The sequence below is a fragment of the Ursus maritimus genome, unplaced genomic scaffold (assembly GCF_017311325.1).
Source record: "Ursus maritimus isolate PB19 unplaced genomic scaffold, ASM1731132v1 scaffold_4, whole genome shotgun sequence".
NCBI classification, from domain to species: Eukaryota; Metazoa; Chordata; class Mammalia; order Carnivora; family Ursidae; genus Ursus; species Ursus maritimus.
Window position 1 is genome coordinate 66,951,570 of NW_024426552.1, and position 13,359 is coordinate 66,964,928.

Sequence of the window (13,359 nt, forward strand, 5' to 3'; positions counted from 1 at the left end):
GGGGGGGGGGGGGCGGCCGCCTCAGCGCCCCTCGTCTGCCTCTGCAGGAGCGGAAGCTGCACATCTACGTGTGGTACTGCCAGAACAAGCCGCGCTCCGAGTACATCGTCGCCGAGTACGACGCTTACTTCGAAGTAAGCTGCTCGGCCTCTGCGCGCCGGGCCTCTGCGCGCCGGGCTCGGGGAGGCAGCCACAGTCAGGAAGGCCAGCCATGGCCATCCCCGGCGCCGGGACCCCTGCAGGACGGGGAGCGCCGCCTCAGCCGAGCCGCTGGCTTAGCTCGGTGCCCGTGGCGGGCACGCTCGGGAGGAGCGGCGGCGGCCCGGTGTGGAACGACTGCGACACAGACCCTGCATCGGGGGCTGTCCCCCTTCCGGGACCCCCAGCGCGGACCGTGCCCACGTCCGCCCCGCCGGTCCCTGGGGCCCGCTTGCGGAGGCCCCCCGTCCTCAGCCGGGTGCTCCCCGTCAGTCACCTCACGCTCTCGGCTGCGCTCCCGGAGGTTCTGTCAAGCACCTTCGAGTGTTTGCTGTGCCCCAGGCCGGAAGTGCAGCTTTTGCGGGAGGAGCGAGGCAAGGCCGGGCCCTCCGCGGACTGTTGGCACATCTGCGTTGAGGGCCCAGCCCCTCAGGCCCGCGTCCTAGGAGAAGCCCTCTGCCGTGGCCCCGGAGCGGCGGAGAGAACAGACTACCGTTCCAGCGTGTCCCCCGGGGCTGCAGTGAGGACAAGGGTGGGACCGGGCCTGAGCTCCGGAAGGGGGCGGTTCCGTGTTGTTAGGCACAGTTAGCGGCTGTGTGGGCAACTCTCCGTCTCCCGTGGTGTGAGGTTCTAAACCTGCGCTGGCAAACCTGAGAGCCTGTCCTCACCTTGCCCCCTGATCCCCAGGCCCCCAGCCCTTTGGCTCCTTTTTCTTCTAACATACCTGCCTTGTGTCGCAGGAGGTGAAACAGGAGATAAATCAAAGGCTGACGCTTAGCGACTTCCTTATCAAGCCCATTCAGAGAATCACAAAATACCAGCTGCTCCTCAAGGTAAGAGAGCTGTGAGCCGGGTCAGGGCCGAAGAAGGGTCTCCCCAGACTGAGCTGGGGAGCAGGTCAGCAAGAGGCTCCGTCTGCCGCCGCTTTCCCGTGAACTAGCGGGCGTCTGTGGGCTGCTGTCTTGCCTGTCCCTTACTGTGTCAGCTCTGCCTCCAAATAAATTGCGCGCATGTCATTCACTACCTTTAAGGTGGGTGGTTAGTTCATTTTCTTTCTTTCAATTTGCTTTCTTCCTTTGTCACCGTTGCTGACTTGGGACCTTTAAAAAATAAGAAATAGTAACATAAAATCAGAGTGACCACAGGAGAAAGAAAAGCCAAGGCTAAGGCCCTGGAAAGCTTAGATGAGTAATACCTAAAATTTGATCATATTTTACTTTTTAAAATGGCTTAAGTTGGTTTGTCTTATAGACTACGAGGTAAATGGAAGAGAAAGATTGAGCTTTCCTTTCTCCCAGCCTTTCTGGACATAACCCCCATCTCTTCCTGCTCAGACTCTCCCTCTCCTTTCTTCCCTCCCCCTCCTCCCCTCTGTTTTTCTACAGCTTTTAATCTTTGAGTATTGGGGGTTTTCTCCATGTTGTTTCCAGTGTGACTCATAAGTTCATATCGCAGCTTCCATAACGCACTGCCATGTCTGTTGGGGAGGAAAGTCATCTGGGTGTCATCATAGATTTCATGATGCTGGATTTTTTATAGTGCTCTGTTTTCCTAACTGATGTCACCCTCCTGCACCCTTCCCTGCTCCCCCCACTTGCTAGGACTTCCTGAGATACAGTGAGAAGGCTGGTTTGGAGTGTTCTGATATCGAGGTGAGTCTTCTGCTCACAATGCTGGCTGTTTTCGGTGACAGCGTTAGATGTCTATCCCTAAGGGGGAAGAACTGGCTCTCAAGGACCCAGGGTCCAGGTGGAGTCCTCTCAGTGAGAGCCCCTTGTAAGCAGCTGTTCGACAGAATGGGGAATGGCGAGTAGTAATGAACACACTGAGTGTTTTTCTACAACCCGAGAATTCTGTCCTGGGACAGACCAGAGTTTTGCCCCACTCGTATTCTCCATTTGGCTCCAGTGACATGATGGGAAAGGAGTGGGGTATTTGAGTCCTCTAACATCCTTCAGAGATTCAGTGTTTCAGTGCACACTTTCATCCATGAATCCAGGTACTATTTGAGTTCAACACATAAAATATCCTGTTTTCACTCCCTCTCCTACCCCCCAAGGATTACTCCCTAAGTGAAGTCCTTTGAGACAATGTCACCATGGGGATTATTTTAAGCCAGAGAGGTTACAGACCATTCTGGCAGGTTATTTTAGGTTTAAACCTCTAATGTTTCACAAGCCAGGCTAAGCTGTTGCTTAGGCAGCCAAGAAGCAACAGAGAGAAAAAAGAAAATATGAGAAGGAAAGAGAATTGCTAAATAAAAGTGGGAAGGAGAAAAAGACTGGCTGGGTAGCGTTCTCCCCACATGTGGTCACTGATTCACATGGAACCCTGCAGTGATGACCGACACCATAACAGAAAGTCCCATACTGCTCTAGAAGTGGGAATCAGGGACCAGTGTCCTTTCCTGGAATCAGGGAGCCCCTAGGAGGTCCCTGTCTTCCAGCACAGAATTGCCCTGTTTCCTGCCCAAGTGCTCATCCCTCTCCTGAGCTGCTATTGTTCTCTCCCACAGAAAGCCGTGGAGTTAATGTGCCTTGTTCCAAAACGCTGCAATGACATGATGAATCTGGGACGCCTGCAGGGCTTTGAGGTGAGCCCTTAAGAATGCTTGGAGCCCTCTCTCTTCTGGACTCCTAGAGCCAGGGCTGTGAGGCAGCTTCCCTTTGAAGCCCTGTTCCCCGCTCCTCTTTTGCCTCCACTCACCATCTGTGCCTTCATGCCAGGCCCCTCTGGCTCATGGGCCCAGAAGATGTATCTATTTAGGATATCCAGTAATAGGGCAGTTAGAGGACGCTACAGAGCAGTCCACCACTTGGATTGGAGTCACAAGTCCAAGGGGGTTGGAAAGACCCAAAATTACTTATAACTGTGGGCCTAGCAGTGACCTCTTTGCTTTGCTTTCTTGCTTGAGACATGAGTGTGGGAAATGTGAGGGAGAGCAGGACTATAGGACGGAAGTAGCACCAGAGGGAAATGGAACACTTTTTTTTTTTTTTTTTTTGAGAAGGTGGTTCTTGGTCTATATAGTGGCTGGCATTTTAGTTAAATGAACATTTAAACCTTTAAAACATGTGCACATTTCTATTCTTTGAAAAAGAGAATCAAGTCTTAGGAGAAACAGCTAGATGTCCCCTGAATTTTGGCTTCAGTGAGTAACTAGTTTGCTAGGGCTGCCATAAGGAAGTCCCACAGACTGGGTGGCTGAAACAACGGAATTTATCATCTCAGTTTTCCGGAAGCTAGGAGTCTGAGATCAAGTGATGGTTTCTCCTGAGGGCTGTGAGGGACAGATCTGTTCAGGCCTCTCTCCTTGGCCTATAGATGGCCATCTTCATGTTCACATGGCATTCTTCCTGTGTCTTCACACTTTCTTCCCTCTGTACATTTTTCTGTGTCCGAATTTCCCCTTTTTATAAGGATACCAGTCATGTTTGAGTAGAGCTCACCCTAAGACCTCACTTTAACTTGATTCCCTCTGTAAAGATCCTGTCTCCCAAAATGGTCACATTCTGAGATACTCCACGTCAGGACTTTAACATATTAAGGGGGGTTGGAGCAATTCAACCCATAACAGTGAACCTTTGAAGAAAAAATGGACTTTCCTACTTTAAACTTGGTAAGTGGCTGCCATTAGTTTATATCCAGACCTCATATATTAGGTACATATAATCTATTTTGGATATTAATATGATAAAAATTGAAACTGATGCAATTATTGGCTGGCATTTAATAATTGTTGAACCCCTTAGAGAAAGATGTGGATCTTCTAATCCTGTTTCCTGGTAATTCTGAAACCTAAGATTTTACTATTCCTTTCTGGAGAAAAGAAGTTCCTGGAAGTTGAGATAATAAAGAAAGTAATAGCTTTTTTTCTCCCCCCTGGCTAAATTAGGATAGAATAGAATAGAATAGAATAGAATAGAATAGAATAGAATAGAAATAAGGCAGACAGGTCTATAAGTAAATTTAGGAGATGCTACGTTTAGGTTTAGGTTACTGAGTTGGATTCATGATGTTCTTGAGCCCAATTCTCTTGTCCTCCTTGCCCTCCCAGCCCTTCCCAGTGTCCCTGTGTGCCACTGCTTTGTTCCTATGACCAGGAGCTATGTGGAGGGTTTTCTTTGCTGTTTATTTTTCATAGATTCCCAGTTCTCCGTGGTAGACCTTAAGCATTAAAGCAAGGAGGGGTTTGCAGCAGAAATATACCCTGAGTTCTTACAGCTTTTCACTAGTCATACTGGATGAAGTTTTATACTTTTTCCCTTGGGGCTATGCTAGGTCTGAAGCTATTCTGAACAAGCCAAGTAATACCTTTTGCTCTTAAGCCTTGATGTCCACATGCTTCTGAGGAGGAGTCTGGCTTGAGGAGCCTGACTTTCTCTGGGTCTTTGAAGGCACTGACCACTGACAGGAAATCAGCATTTGACTGTGCTAACTCAGGTTAGGATCCATGGGAGCTGCGTTGTGCATGCACACATGTGTACACAGAAGGCCGCACACCGACTGCAAAATTATCTTCTCTTTTCAGTCAAGCACCACCATCTCCTTTTTCCATCAAGTCTCAGAGAATCTGCTTTGTATCCCTTCAGCTAATTAAGAAGGACCATGAACGTCCTTCTGTCCCTTCTGAAGTCCAGGGCTTTGGGCCTGGGAAAAGTTCGCCTCCTCACCTAGATTCTCTCTCTTTTAAATCCTCTAGCTTTCTCTTCAGTATTGGCAGGGCTGTAATTCATTTTGGTCAGGCTCTTATGTAATGTTAATAGAGCTTTTAGAGCTTTCTGGGCTAGCTGGTCACTGGCTTAATATTAACTTTGGACCAGGGTAGAGATAAGCCTGTTTGGCTGCTGACCTTGACGGTAAGGAGCCATGATTCAAGCAGAGGGCAGGTGTTTCTCGGAAATAGGAAAGAAAAATGACCCCTGCGCTGGGTACTGTTTGAAATAAGGCATCATGTGCAAAGAATTGCCCACATTTTTACTAACGTGCAGAAGTCGTCACCTGAGAGAGTATAGTTCAGAGGAGGCCCTCTGGCTGCTATCAGATATCAGGTTCTTGCTGCAGAACAGTAGGGAAAGCAAGGCTCTCCAGTCGCATCTGTGAAGACCTGCTGGGTTAGGCCTAATTCCCTTTGAAGACCTGAAAATCTCTGAAAATCAGGTTAGAAACTGTCAAACCAAACAGGCTCCACCTACATAGGCTGACGAGTGACCTGCTACCTCAGAGCATTTTAGGAAGGATCACAGGACCCAGAAAAATATCTGTCCACTTATAAAACATGGGCATCTGTATATGTTACTCCAACTGTACCTGTTGATCGGTAGAAGGGGACTGAGACTTCAGAACTAGACTAATTCTAATTAAGACTCCAACCTGAAATAATAGAAGGAGATGAGAGGAGCCCAACTCATTAGATTACTTATTGTCCTGCCTACATCACTTCCCTTGGCCACAGGTTGGCTCTAGGTTCATGGCCATAAGAGTACCCGAGGTCCCTGGCCCGTGCTTCAAGGGAGCCAAATAGGCAGCATTTCTCAGAGCTCTGAGGACAAAAAGGCTACAGGTGTCACCTACTTTCTGTTCTCCTTTTAAGAAAAAATAAGAAGAGTCAGAATAATTCCTGAATATCTTTTCAGCTAATGATTTTATCGTCCACCCTTCTTGCACTTTCTTAGGGCTGGTTCTTAGCAGTTTCCTAGCTTCTTTCCCTCCCCCACGCCAGGGCTCTGTGTCTGCCCTACCTGAATGGATGGGTCCTAATTCTGTCTCTTACTAGTGCCCTGATGCTTTTAGTGTCAGGTCTGCTGTCTGTATCCTCAAGGGGGCGGGTCTTGTGGACCCAGAAGCTTGTGGCCCCCTCCCTGTTTTTCACTTCCTTTACCCCAGCCCTTGCTTCCATCAGGGCACCCTGACCGCCCAGGGGAAGCTGCTACAGCAGGACACATTCTATGTGATTGAGCTGGATGCAGGCATGCAGTCCCGGACCAAGGAGAGGCGTGTGTTCCTCTTTGAGCAAATCGTCATCTTCAGTGAACTGCTAAGGAAGGGATCCCTCACCCCGGGCTACATGTTCAAAAGGAGCATCAAGGTAAGGCTCCCAGTGGGGATGACAGAGGGCAGGGAAAAGCCAGTTCTGGGAGCTGCTTCCCAAAGACTGAGACCTGGAGTGAGTACGGATTCAGAACCTGTCTGACAGTCTTTCAGCGAAAGAAGCTGCAGGTGTGAAGGTTAAATATTTTGAGAGAAAGAGGCTGAGTGCAGTCCTGCAGATCCTGCAGGTTCTCCAGGATCATGTCATTCACTCTGAGTCAGAAACCAAAGTATTTAGCTATTAGATCCAGGACAAAATTTTGGAAATGTCTCCTGAAATAATAACTTTGAGGAACTGTAATATGTTGATTTTTTTTTTAACCACTTAAATACGAAAAGACTCAACTTGGTTTTTTCCAGATGAATTACTTGGTCCTGGAGGAGAACGTGGACAATGACCCCTGCAAGTTTGCGCTCATGAATAGAGAGACGTCTGAGAGGGTCATTCTGCAAGCCGCCAACGCGGACATCCAGCAGGCCTGGGTACAGGACATCAATCAAGTCTTAGAAACACAACGAGACTTCTTAAATGGTAGGTACTGGGCCTGGCTTCTAACAGGGCCATTTTCAGGGGACCCCACACCTCTGAGCTTCCTTGGGTCTGGGCTTAATGGTGACTTCATGAGCCCAGATGACATTTTATATGGATGATAAATTTGTAGTTTTTAGGAACACTTGCTTTAGAATTTTTCTGAACCAGGCTATGTCAGTGAACAGACGGAACATGATAGAGAAGCCCCATCTTTCCAAAAGAAGAGCTATTCTCTTAGAGCCTAGATATAGGGTAGGTATATGCCTTGCGGCCACCACTGCCAGCTGGTAATGATTGTGGCAGAGGTCTGAGTTGGGCACATCCTCCTTGTCTTAGGTGCTATCAGTGTCCTGTGTTTTTCCATTTGATGGCTAATAGCTGGTGTTTTCACAGGTTCTCTGGTGTTACCTAGGGATAACTGGGAGTTTGTCAGATCAGTGGTAGAGCCTACTTGAGGCTCTCTTGCTAGCCAACTTGAGCCCTTTCAAAGGAGAGGTGATCCCTAAACTCTAAATTTCGTAATATCTTGAAACTTCCCAGAACTGCTGATTACACAGAATGTGTAGCTCTCTATGGACCCTGCAGGAGTCCCCTAACCGGCGGTGGGAACCAAAGTGTAATGGCGCTGCTACTTGTTTACATTTCTTTATTTCTTTTCACTGCTGGGGTTGTCTCCACGTTGAGCTTAGCATGTGACAGGAAGTGTACAGTTTTAAACTAGTGCTCATCTTTCAAGCTGATGCGCTCAGAAGTCTCTCTGAGCAGAAACAGAGCGGGAAGTTGAAGGCAGAATGTCACCAGAAATGAAGTTACCCCAGAGACTTACCAAGCACATATGCCTGTGTGTGCACCCATATGTACACACACATGCACACACAGACTTAGCAAGCACATATGCTTGTATGTACACACACACGTGCACACACATATCTGCACACACAGACTCAGCAAGCACATATACCCATATGCACACACACATGCACACACAGACTCAGCAAGCACATGTGCTTGTATGTACACACATGTGCACGCACACACACAGGTCCATTGTCAAATGTGTCACCTCTTGCCAGTACTGGAATCTGGACTCTTTCAAATGGTGCAAACAGCCTTGTTGGGTGTCCAGCATCGACCTGAATGTTGTGGGGAAAGNGTAAAGGTGACATACCAGTTGAGGACCATGGGCAAGTCATGATGTTTCTCTGCGCCTCTGTTGGCTCATTTTGTGAAAAGGAGGGACAGTCTACTCTGCCTGCATTGGCGTGTGCTTTGTGTGCCTGCCAGCAGTTCTAGAAACAGGAAAACATGGCACAGCTCCCTACAATCTCAGTCTAACTGCATGGTAAGGGATTTAACACATTGTATTTATTTTAAAACATATAAAAAGAAATTATACAGCAAGATAAACATGAAACTTCAAAGCACTTTCATACTGTAAGTGTGAGAGTATTTTGGGGTCATGCGTCTTGGCCCCCCAACTGTAGAACAGTTTGATGAAAAAAAACCTTTGTGATCTCTAGGGCTCTTTTTCATTCTAAAAAGTCTAAAATTAAACACCAGCCCAGCCCTGAGGGATAGCAGCACAAGTTGTATATAGTTTACGGTTTCTGAATGTGGAACTTTGAATTAACACCTATGTTGATAAAATAATTTTATGTAAAAGGTGCACAAATATAAAATATATGCATTAAATTGCATCCTAGTAGTTAAGAATTTCTGATAGATTCTAAGCTGGAATGAGATTTTTAAGTTTATCAATTCAGTACAAAAGACAAATAAGAAAAAACTGAAACCAGCAGTAATTGAAGTACCAACAATGGCTCGCAGGTATTGAGTCCTTTCTCTGAGCCAGGCACAGTGCTAAGCATGCATTCACATGTATTGTCACATTTCATCCTCATGTCAACATGGAAAGGTGAGTCCTATCATCCCGTATTTTTCAGGTGAGGGAAAGGAGTCAGGGAGGTTAATAAACTTGTCCGAGGTCACAAAAACAGTAGGTGATAGAACAAGGGCTTGAACCCAGAACTGTACAACTTAAAATTAGACTTTTAACCACAAACTACAGTATAGTCACTGGTGGTAGGGCACACATTTATCTATGAGCTCCCTAGAAAGTAAAGCAGAGAAAGAAACAGGATCAGGCATAAGATACCATATAATCAGCCAGAAACAAACCCTCCCAGGAGATGCATAACTTCCCTGATCCTAACACCTGAATAATGCAGACTGAGACTAGTGGAAGAACAAGGACTATCTGTGTAGCTCATTTAAAAAGCCGTATTATTTTGAAACACTTCAGCACAGTTATTACATATCACCAGGTGATACCCCAGTTCCATGTGATGGGTACCGATTCATACAGTCAGGTTGATAAGGCCTGCTTCAAAACTGTCTGCCATCTACTTAAAACTTGGAACTGTATCTCTTTGGGCATAGTCCATGATCCAGATTTTTACATGGTTCCAAGAGACCTTTCTCTTAGTTATAGTGAGTTATGGAGCTATTACTGAACTAGATTATCAATACTTAAATTTTTATTTAGTGCCTACAGAATACCCTCCAGGAAGAAAGGCTGAGCTCTGGCAGGAGCCTTATACTTTGACACATTCAAGGGATAGGACTGTGATGATAGAGCAGGGCCAGCCTTTTGCTTACAGAGACATGTGCTGGCATCGCAGGGCCAATCTTTCCCTCCTGAGACTTCAAAGAGGAAGAAGGGTGGCCCTGTGTTGAGTCCTACTGAAGTACATACTTACCACTGTAGAAATATCCCTATAATTGCAAAGCCCCAGCTGTTAACCCACTTAAATATTTGTTACAGAGAATCCTGATAAAAATGACAAAAGTGGGCCAGCCCTTGAAGTCATTATTACAGAGTTTGACCTGTATGGCCTTTGCCTGGCTATCCCTCTTTAGTACTCAGGCCTTGGAACTTTCTTATCTGATACTCTGTAAAACAAAGCACATATCTTTCTTCTGTCTCCTGAGTTCCACTGACTGCCCATTCTACCGATCTCCAAATTGGAGCCCTTGCCTCCTTCTCCTGTCAAGGCCGTGGCAGAGTCTGATCTCCCTCTGGAACGCCTGCTACTCCATAGCCATTCTCGCTGGCTCTGCTCTGCTTGGGTCTCTTGCTGGTCATTATCTCATGGTTTCTGAATCAGCCTCTCCAGTCCCTCATCCCAACTGCCACAGATTAATGTTCTTCAGATGTGGCTCTGGGGAGAGAATTTAAAATGTTCAAGTTCATTTAACCCAATCACTTTTCATGATCTTCAGAATTACACCCAGACTCATTAGCCTGGCTTTGTAGATCTTTCAGCCATGGTACCCATAACCTCCCTTACCTGTCTCACCTCCTCTTCCTCCACGGAGATACATGGCCTTCTGCTGCAGGTCATGTGACTCCATCCTGTTCCACAGACACACTTAGCACTTGCCTACATTCTGCAGAGTCTGAAGCGTATCACCACCCCCCCCACATGCATAGGCCCATACACCTATGCGCGTGGCACACATGCGCGTGCGCGCACACACACACACACACACACACAAAGCCTTCTCTCCCTCTTTTGCACAACACTGCACCTCACATAGGGCATCACTTCATGTTTGTGTTTTCCTCATTAAGGTAGCTTTCTTAGTTCTCACAGGAGATTGTAAGTTCCTTAAAAACAAGGGTGGTGTTTTCCTCATGTAACCCTACAATGCCTGGTACAAAGCCTGTGTATAATAAGTTTCCAAATCCTGTGGGATTCCTGGAGCTTAGAGTAACTGTCTGCTCTTACCCTGCAGCCCTACAGTCGCCCATTGAGTATCAGCGGAAAGAAAGGAGCACAGCCGTGATGAGGTCCCAGCCATCCAGGGTTCCCCAAGCCAGCCCCAGGCCCTACTCCTCTGTCCCCACGGGCTCTGAGAAGCCCCCAAAGGGCTCCAGCTATAACCCACCTCTGCCACCCCTGAAGATATCTACCTCCAATGGCAGTCCAGGGTTTGACTACCACCAGCCTGGGGACAAGTTTGAGGCCAGCAAGGTAAGTGACAGCCCCCCTCACCACTCTGAGGGTGCAGCTTCTGGGCTCACTTGAGGAAGTAGCTTCTTTGTATGCTTCTCATTTGCCCAGAAACAACCCACTAAATGCAGCCAAGTCTCAATTATTTCTCTTTCTTCCCTGCAAATTGAGTGAGTTAGACCAGTTCCCTCTGCTGAGACACTCTGTGTTAAAGGGCTGTTGTCATCTGCAGAAACTCTGCAGATATAAGGAAATATTATAGTGGCAGTTATGACTTCTACCAAATAGAGGAGCTGTGGTTTGGATCACCTGAAAGTCACAACTCGTGTTTGACATCTTAAAGAGATTGCCCTTTCTAATGATGAGCTGCTCAAGTAAGCTCATGGTCCTTTGCCGTCCACTGGCTGGTGCAGCAAGGGGAAGTTGCTCATCTGTGTGTGAATGGGGCAGCAACCTTGGATGAGGCATTTGTCACGGATAATCCACAATTCAGACATCACCATGAGAGCAGCATAGAATTAACTGTAAACCCAGTCTACACAGCTGTTTTGACCCTACAAAGTGGTAGGCATGAGAATAAACGGGACAAGTGCTAGATTAGGAATTCAGTCAATCTGGTTGCCATTCCAAATTCTGCAACTCGCTTGTTCTAGAACCTTAGCAAGTTCATTAGGCCCCAGGTGCCCATAGATCTGTGAAGAGGAGGATTTTTTTCTTTACTTACATTTTTTTACTTACTTGTTCTGATTTTATTGTTTTATTTGTTTTATCCAACTTATTAGATGATATTGATTTTTTAACTATTAAAAACTAAAATAAGTTTTTTTTTAAAAACTAACTGTTGATGTCTAAGTTCAATTCTGTATTAGAATAACTGTACTGAACCTATTTCAACACATTACCTAGAAATGATTTTCTATATTAAAACCCCCTTGTGAGTTAGTTGAAGTTATATTGGCCTTTTGTCAAACTTACTGAAGAATTTCTGGCTCTGATCATGCTGTATGAGGTAGCCAGGGTTCACTAGGAAGTACAGGTCTAGAAGCAGCTTTCCTGGTGTAGTCATATGAAAAGGCCTCAGAGACAGGACCTCTTGTGTTAATGAGTACGGGCGGGACCAGAGGAGTTTTGTTCCCACTTGAGTTGGGTCAGGGTAGGTCATGGTCTTGCCATTTGAATTAGGCAAATGTCTCATTGTTACTCCTGCTTCAAAGAAGATCAGAATGTAGCATAAGACCAACACTTTTACAAAAGGAAGAAAAAATGTTTCAAAGGGTATGTCCGCTTTCCCACTAGGGGGTTGTGACCCTGACCTGACCTTTGCCCCAACATCACTCCACCCAGGTGCTTATGTATCTCTGTGCCTGTGCCACACTCTTCCGTACATTAGAGGATGCTGCTGGGAAGGTTGCATGCTAGGGAGGTGGAAGGTGTTTATATCTTTCCCTGGGCTAGACAGTTCTCTACCTATTCACCCTTGATTATAGTATTATATGCAACATTGTTATAAAAAATAGATTTTCACAGCATGTTTATAGATACCATATTATTGCTCAAGATAGTCTTCTTCCTGCTATTTACCCAGCTAGTAGAAGTTTGGCCTTTCACCACGCAGTGGGATGTGAACCGGCCTCCTTGTGTCCACATCTCCCTTGCCCTTGTCTCCTAGCAGGGCGACCTGGGAGGCTGCAACGGGACCTCATCCATGGCTGTGGTCAAAGATTACTATGCACTGAAGGAGAACGAAATCTGTGTGAGCCAAGGTGAGGTGGTCCAGGTCCTCGCCGTCAACCAGCAGGACATGTGCCTGGTGTACCAGCCTGCCAGCGAGCGTTCCCCCGCGGCCGAGGGCTGGGTCCCGGGCAGCGTTCTGGCGCCCCTCCCCAAAGCCACAGCGGCAGCAGAAAATAGTGACGGAAGCATCAAGTAAGTGCCTCGTTGGCTTCCCTGGGAGAGGAGTGTGTCGATTAGAAAATCAAAACCAAACAAAGAACACAAAAAATGCAAACACATACTAGGGAACAGTGCCACCGGAACCAATGTTTGAGCGCTGGAACCACACGCAGCATGGGGCAGCCAGGCTGGATTGTTCCAGGCTTTTGGTGTTGTTGTTGACAGTAGTGGCTGTGGGTTGGTTTTTTTTTTTCCTTTTCATTTATAATTTTCTGTTCATTTTTTTTCCTCCCCTCCCCCATTAAGAAAAGAACCCTACTGAAACCCTAGATGACAAAAGGCATGCCTTCCGTTGCTCCATTTGACCCACCACAGGATTCACTGGACTGGACTTTATTTATATTGTATTAAGTTACTGAGATATATATATATATTTTTTTGATTGACACCAAAAAATTACCTTAGCACGAATGCCAGACCTGTATAGGTCAGAGGCCTGCTGCTTCTCCCAGGAGAAAGGGAACTTTTTGGTTGTCTGTGGCAATTCCTCTGTACAGATTGTAACTTTTTTTTTTTTTAATTTCTCCCCTCCCCTGTCACTTTAATATATGTTCATGGTAATTTGTAAGA

At 46.6% G+C, this 13,359-nt stretch overlaps 1 protein-coding gene across 3 annotated transcripts in view; it reads left to right on the plus strand.

Annotated features, from left to right (window-relative positions):
- LOC121100409 (kalirin-like) overlaps positions 1-13,359 on the plus strand; it is a 117,269-nt gene that overhangs the window by 62,360 nt on the left and 41,550 nt on the right. The window contains exons 8-15 of one of the 3 annotated variants that reach the window (XM_040621343.1): positions 48-134; positions 939-1,031; positions 1,800-1,850; positions 2,714-2,791; positions 6,101-6,286; positions 6,649-6,820; positions 10,619-10,857; positions 12,506-12,762. In XM_040621343.1, coding sequence (XP_040477277.1) covers positions 48-134; positions 939-1,031; positions 1,800-1,850; positions 2,714-2,791; positions 6,101-6,286; positions 6,649-6,820; positions 10,619-10,857; positions 12,506-12,762 — 1,163 coding nt within the window. Of the gene's footprint in view, positions 1-47; positions 135-938; positions 1,032-1,799; positions 1,851-2,713; positions 2,792-6,100; positions 6,287-6,648; positions 6,821-10,618; positions 10,858-12,505; positions 12,853-13,359 lie in introns of those variants that run through there. The other 2 variants (XM_040621342.1, XM_040621341.1) reach the window with 2 other exon arrangements.